At 39.6% G+C, this 7,268-nt stretch overlaps 1 protein-coding gene across 1 annotated transcript; it reads left to right on the forward strand.

Annotated features, from left to right (window-relative positions):
- The first annotated feature begins 899 nt into the window (after window positions 1–899).
- Window positions 900–6,895, forward strand: LOC101854361 (E3 ubiquitin-protein ligase RING2). Its single transcript, XM_005106817.3, has 3 exons — window positions 900–1,819; window positions 3,869–3,934; window positions 5,496–6,895. Exons 1-3 carry the CDS (start codon window positions 1,003–1,005, stop codon window positions 5,690–5,692), a joined length of 1,080 nt encoding a protein of 359 aa, XP_005106874.1. The 5' UTR covers window positions 900–1,002; the 3' UTR covers window positions 5,693–6,895.
- Window positions 6,896–7,268: the final 373 nt, after the last annotated feature.

The following is a 7,268-nucleotide window of genomic DNA, read 5'->3' on the forward strand; positions in this document are numbered from 1 at the left end:
GGGGAGGTGTTGGGGGATATTGCACTTCTAATGAAAGTGAAAGAGGCGTGAAAGTATTTCAAAAAAAAAAAAAAATCATAAAGAATGGAAATCCTGATCCAGAAAGTTCTACGTGATTAGGCTACCGTGTAGATCTGTTCGTTCCTGAAGGGCTACAACATAAAGCTACATTAACTTGGTGGTACCTGTTTATATAATTTTATGTGCGCTGTACTATCCGCTTTGTGTTACGACTGTTCATGCATTGATTATCTGACCAAGAGCAAATGAATTTTAAGTATTATAGCCTACGCGTTGGGTTTTAAAGTAACAGAATGGTAAAAATAATTATGAGTATATTAAGCTACTTTATGGTGTTGTCCTCGTGTCTTCATGGACGCAAAAAGTATTATTTATAGCTTGTTTAAAAATTCTATCTAAAAAATTCAATTCATCCTAGATCTATACTTAAACGAAAGTCGAAAAATCTAGGTGAGTAACAAGCAGTGGATTGACGAGATAGACAATAAACAAATTCTAGCTTAACACCATTTGAGAAGGCGTAACAAACGTGAGGTGTGCTGACAAAATGAGTTACTTCTCGGGTTTCAGCCTTATGGAAATTGATACATCTACCTTTTTAGGTGAAGTTTGTACAATTTGTGAGCATGGAATAGTAAAAGACACAATAAACTTTAACAAAATGGCATCAATTGAAAATCTACAAATCTGACCCCAGTGTCAATTTTCAGCCGATATCTCCATTCTTGGATCGTGGGAAGTAACTCATTTTGTCACCACACCTCACAAATAATAATTAGTAATTAATTTTATTAATTGGGGATCGGTCCCGATTAGTATTCTTGGCTGCGACATCTTTTTTTGAGCAAAAATCTGGCCAAACAGGAAATAGTATCGACCCAGTGCCAACAAGGCTGCAAAGAAAAATCTGGAGACAACTTTCGAAGCCGAAACGAAGCTGGAGCAGACACAGTGACACAAGAAGAGGAAGAGTGAGGCAAAATGGCGAACGAAGTTACACATGCTCCCAATAAAACATGGGAATTGAGTTTATACGAGCTGCACAGAACGCCACAAGATGCAATTACGGATAACACAGAAATAGCAGTTTCACCGAGAAGTCTCCATAGTGAGCTCATGTGCCCAATTTGTTTGGATATGTTGAAGAGTACAATGACAACAAAGGAATGTTTACACCGATTTTGCCAAGAGTGTATTATTACAGCCCTTCGTAGTGGAAATAAAGAGTGCCCTACGTGCAGGAAAAAACTTGTTTCGAAACGTTCATTGCGACCTGACCCTAATTTTGATGCACTGATATCTAAAATTTACCCAAGCAGAGACGAATATGAAGCTCACCAGGAAAGATTGATGGCAAAACTCAACAAACACCACAACACAGCTGCCCTCACCAACAGTATTGAAGAAGGTTTGCGGCTTCAGGCCTTGAATCGGGCACAACGGGTGAGAAAACAAAATCAGAATACTGAAATGGGTGCTCGGAGAAATGATGACGATCCAAATGATGATAATTTGTCAGAGTCTCAGGGTTTGGCAGATAACGATGAGATGTCAAATCAGTCGAACGATGCACTGCAGCACAAGCCAATAATGAAGCATCAGTTCTCAGATGATTCGAGTGCGGAAAACTCCACAGGTGAAGCTAGCATGTCAGAGCAACACTCAAGGGGTAGTCCAGAACCTGCCATACCCCAACTGATCAATGAGATTGAACTGATTTTCAAGCCCCATCCTCAAGACTGCGATGGTGATCCATCGTCACAGACCCGTTACATCAAGACCACAGGAAATGCCACTGGTACGTAATTTAGTAGTAGAATCTAGTAGTATTGAGTATTGTTAACACATTGTTTTTTGTAAGACAAGGTAACAAGGTTATGGGGAAGGATTTCCATAACGAGTGAACACCCCAACAAACACCCTAATCAGCTAATAATCCAAGCCCTTGTAGTGACTTGTAGCCCTAGCCCCAACCCTGACTCTCGAAAACTTAACCCTAGCCCTAGCCCTAGTGTCTACGTACACGGTAACCGGGCACCTAGTCTCAATATCTACGTACACGGTAACCGGGCACCTAGTCTCAGTTTCTATCATGTACACGGTAACCGGGCACCTAGATCTAGACTTAGTCTCAGTATCTACGTACACGGTAAACCGGAATGAAAATAAATCAATATATTGTCTTGTGCTGTCACTTGCTGAAAATAAAGAAAGTCATACAAGAAGCGTCTTGTCGGGCTCACCATCGTGACCGGTCAGTGAACCTGTGCGTGTGCATCACATTGTGAGTACCGGTTGGGGGTCACCAAAGTTCATTCAAACCCTATGCGCTGCGAAGTATAGAGCTCCGGAATGGGGGGATTATTTATTTTTTTAAAGGTACAGTCGAGGGAGGGGTGGGGATGAAGGAAACACCGGATGACAAAAACTGAACTTTGAGTTTTGAACTGCCCGGTTACCGTACGTGACACTGAGACTACAGGCCCGGTTGCCGGTTACCGTGTACGTAGATATTGAGGCTACATGCCCGGTTACCGTGTACATGACACTGAGACTACGTGCCCGGTTGCCGGTTACCGTAGACCCTCCATTTCTTGTATTCTCAATCTTACTTTTACCGCTTCTCTTCTAGCCCTAACCCTAACCTTTAGATTCCATAGTGGTCACTTGTTACAGAATTTTATACCTCCCAAGGTGACGTAGACTAGGGTCTTTACTTTTACACTTTAAGTCGTTACTGTTACACCACAAAGTTGTTAACTATTGCTTCTTTACTCCAAGACCACAATTCAATGCTTTAATTATATTTGCTCTGGTAACACTTTGGAGTTACACGCTGGTACTGAGAGGAAGGGCAGCCAATAGAGAATGGTTTCTGTGCCAAGTGCACTTTTCCATGTAAATGTTGTTGGGGTCAAGGCCAAGGGGTCAGCTACCTCTGTCATTTTTCTGGTTAAATTGATTGAAAATTCTTATAATATAATAAAACTTTTCAACATACTGTGATCTCTGTAACTTTTGTTATTCAAACGTACCAGAGTCAATGATTCAAAATTCGGATTTTGAGATCTGATTATAAAAACTTTATCTTTACCCGAAGTGGGCTATCTCTATGCTGCATGGTGATTTTTTTGTATAAAAGTTGTGAGGACAAAAATCAATTTGTAGAAAAATGATGCTTGAAAAAAACACAACCAAAGTGCATTGCATGGGTCTGAGTAGGAAATTCTCAGAAAAGCCAGAGCGGTAAATTTTTACTTTCCACTCCGGCACGCAGACGCACTGCTTTTGAGGTCAAACTGCAGTATAGTATTTGCTGCAGATCACACACATAGCCACCAAAACTGTCGCCAATTAATTATTTTCAAGAAAATTTCAATCTTAACTATGCAAAACATCAAGTAACTGGGGTGTATTCCCCTCTGTAACTTGTAACCCAGATTTTTTTTCTTACTTGAAACCCCACGATTGGTCCAAAGAGCAGAAATTTCTACACTATTGCCTGGTGTGGTAAGTTCCATCATAAACCGTCAAATATTTTTAAAACAATTACTTTGCGATGGAAATTAAGTCAATATAAATTGTTTTCAGCGCATTGTAGTTTTGATTTCAGTCTCAGCACTAGTGGGTGGTTGACGGGTGCTCTGGTGTGGTTTGCTCCTTCTTTCCTATCAAAATACCTATCGTCTTTGTCTCTCCTCCTTTTTTGTGTATGTAAACTCTCTTGTAACACATATCTATTCTTCGTCACTTATATGACCTTATTGTGTTGCAAGTGCCGTAAAACTCTCGTTAAAACTAAACTAAGTCTCAGCACTAAACTAAACCCAATGTTTTACTGTTTCAGTTGACCATTTGTCCAAGTACCTGGCCATCCGTTTGTCGATAGACACTTCAAGTGACTGCGATGAAGGTATGATCATGATAATGATGTTTTTATTTTATATTATTATTAGACTCGAACTAATTTTAGGGGTATCCGTGTTTTGCGTTTTATTTTCTCTCTCTGTTTCTGTTTTTTTTTCCTTGTTACCTTTCGAAATTGCTTTTTATTGAAATGCAAGGTTATTTTTGGAGAACAAAAATTATTGTTGTATAGCTTGTTTTTTTAAAAATTCTTATAGAAAAGAGTAAAAAAAAAGTCTGATCAGGCTTGACATTTTAATCTTTTTTGATAAATTATAATTCATAAAAAAATGTGTTAGGTGTTATTGACTTTGTTGTTCTTTTGTAAAGCTTTTTTTCTTTAGTATTTTTAAGAGAAATGTATTAATTTCTACTGCTGTACTTTAAGGTGTATCTTTTTTGGAAATATCCTGCCTTGTCTTGTATCAAATTTTGTATACTAATTTAGACCTTTTACAAATTTGTTGACATTACGATAAAGACTCGGTGTTTGGTTTGTGGATGCTCTGGTGTGGTTTGCTTTCTTCTTTCCTATCAAAGATCTGTCTTTATCTCGCCTTCTTCTTTTTTGTGTTTGTTACTCTCTAGTAACACCTCTAATCTTCTGGCGCTCATATGACCTTATGCAGTTGCGAGTGCCGTAAAACTCTTACTAAAACTATAACTCTAATCTTCGGCACTTATATGACCTTATTGTGTTGCAATAATCTTACGAAAAAGGAAAAAACCTCTTTAATGTCCAGGTCTTTCTCCTTCACCCACGGCCATCTGTGTAAAATGTCCAGGTCTTTCTCCTTCACCCACGGCCATCTGTTTAAAATGTCCAGGTCTTTCTCCTTCACCCACGGCCATCTGTGTAAAATGTCCAGGTCTTTCTCCTTCACCCACGGCCATCTGTGTAAAATGTCCAGGTCTTTCTCCTTCACTCACGGCCATCTGTGTAAAATGTCCAGGTCTTTCTCCTTCACCCACGGCCATCTGTGTAAAATGTCCAGGTCTTTCTCCTTCACCCACGGCCATCTGTGTAAAATGTCCAGGTCTTTCTCCTTCACCCACGGCCATCTGTGTAAAATGTCCAGGTCTTTCTCCTTCACCCACGGCCATCTGTGTAAGTTGTTCTTGGTCTATCCCTGCCTCTTTAAATTTAAATTGTTGGTGGTTGGCGGGTGCTCTGATGTGGTTTGCTCCTTCTTTCCTATCAAACATCTATCGTCCTAAATCTCCCCTCCTTCTTTTTTATGTTTGTTACTCTCTTGTAACTCATATAAATAATCTTCTGGCGCTCATATGACCTTATGCAGTTGCGAGCGCCGTAAAACCTCTACTAAAACAAACAAAATTTTCATTTCTTTTTTTTTTTTTTCAAGCGAGAGCGAAGTTTTCAAGGCTTTTACTTTTTTATGTCTAAGTTCAAGTAGTATTCCAGACGCTCTATTTGTCTCTTCCTAATTGTTTTTTAAATTTATTACTATTATTGGTGAGGGACCCACTCTGGCTTTAAATTTCAGCTTCTTCACATTCTATCTGCACTGATACCAAATTTGTTCCTTTTAAAAAATATTTTCCAGAGGAAGTGTCGTCTGGCAGTCGGTTTGACATCTTCGTCGCGTCACCTCCCGGCCATTTTGTTCTGCTGAGTGGAACCACAAATCTGGAGCATGTGAAAGACAAGTACTGGAAAGTGAACAAACCCCTCGAGATCTTCTACTCGGTGCGCAAGTCAGCGTCGCAGTCGACTGTGAAGAAAATGCATCCAGACAAATGAGGGGCGCCTTCTTAATAACTCAAGTTTAAAAAAAAAATTTTTTTTTAATCTTAAAGTTTGACTGGCAAGAACAATATAAGCATCTTCACCTTTGTAGCCAGAACATTTGGTCCTGTTTTTGACCCCTCTATTTTCTTGGAGCTACCTTTGGTCACGTAATACGATGCTGATGAATGTACCGTGTAGCTACCCCCGTTTAAGTTAAAAGTGTATTCGTCAAGATGTATCAAGTGTTCATGCTGTCACACACTGGCTGGAGGCGCAGTGACTTGTTCCTTGATTGGGAGGTTGGCTGCATTGGGGAGGACTGATATATAAAGATTTGCAAGTCGTGTTCTTTCTTTCAACTTGTCTTTTTAGTTGTGATGGATGTTTTAGTAACCTAAACCGTTGTGATGGATACAACACAAAGACTCAAACTCTGTACAACTCGTAACTAATAATGTGCCAGATGGTGTAGATATTTGTGCTTGTAGATACTCAGTTGGCGGACTCCAACAATTTTCACAGCTAGCTAATCGCGGGCAGTACTGCATACAGGGGTATCTCAACGGCCTCCAAAAATGACTATCATCTGTATGCAATACTGCCCGCATAATAATGGTTATCGGCTTAGAGAGATATCTCTGTAAATAAACCCACTGCCATTGTAAATTTCACACTACCTTTGTAGAGTGGTGGCTGGTGACCTTGAAGCTTCTCCTTTATTGTAAGATTTTACAATTGAACGTTACTGTGGAGTCCTTGCAACCCCTTCCCTGCCTAGGGGAAGTAACATAGCTCTGCCAGGGTGCAGAAAAATGTTTATCAAGTTAAAGAACTAATACTGGTTTAATTTCTTTTTTTCTACATTCTTCTTCTGAAACTGCACATTGTGTATGGAGTATTCAATAAACATTCATTTGCAAGCAAAGGAAAACACTTCCACAACATAATTTTTTTCTTCTTTTTTTTTTTTTGGATTCATACATGTTTTTTTGTTTTTTTAAAGTTCCCTTTTTTTTGGTGGTTTATTGAAGAATGTATTGAATAAAAACAGTAGTAAAATGCCCCAAGCTTAGATTTCACCAGCGATGTCGTGGGTGTGATTCTCTCAGTGAACTAGTCTGTCACTCACTTTCCCATTTACAGCCAGTAGTGCTTCTTCGTGTGATTCGACTTGTAATTCTCTCCAAAATAAAGAGCAGACTTTGTCAATCAGGTGCATTGTCTCATGGTTTGTTTGTGTCTGGTTCCCTTTCTAATGCAGACGACACGAACCCTGCAGGCCCTGCTCTCTCTTTTTTTTCTTTTTGAGCAACCTTTTAAATTAAACTGAAAAGCAGGCTGAACGGAAGATATCTGGTGGACCCTCCCAGGGGGTGGGGGGGTTAAACGCCTTTGACAGACTATCTGACGAGTTCGGTGATTGGCAGGTGCGCTGGTGCGGTTTTCTCCTTCTTTCCTATCATACTCGATCCATCGTTCTTTTCTCCCCTCTTTTTCTTCTCTTGTAACACCTTCAGCATTAATTTAATTTATGTGATTTATGATGACCTTATTGTTTTGCAAGTACCGCAAAACTTTGACTAAAACT

Source organism: Aplysia californica, unplaced genomic scaffold (assembly GCF_000002075.1).
Source record: "Aplysia californica isolate F4 #8 unplaced genomic scaffold, AplCal3.0 scaffold00557, whole genome shotgun sequence".
NCBI classification, from domain to species: Eukaryota; Metazoa; Mollusca; class Gastropoda; order Aplysiida; family Aplysiidae; genus Aplysia; species Aplysia californica.

Bases quoted from the DNA above. Each gene is read 5' to 3' on its own strand.
- LOC101854361 (XM_005106817.3), top strand. From the start codon at position 1,003: ATGGCGAACGAAGTTACACATGCTCCCAATAAAACATGGGAATTGAGT. The intron at 1,820-3,868 runs GTACGTAATTTA...TTACTGTTTCAG, and splicing joins GACCACAGGAAATGCCACTG to TTGACCATTTGTCCAAGTAC. The intron at 3,935-5,495 runs GTATGATCATGA...AATATTTTCCAG, and splicing joins TTCAAGTGACTGCGATGAAG to AGGAAGTGTCGTCTGGCAGT.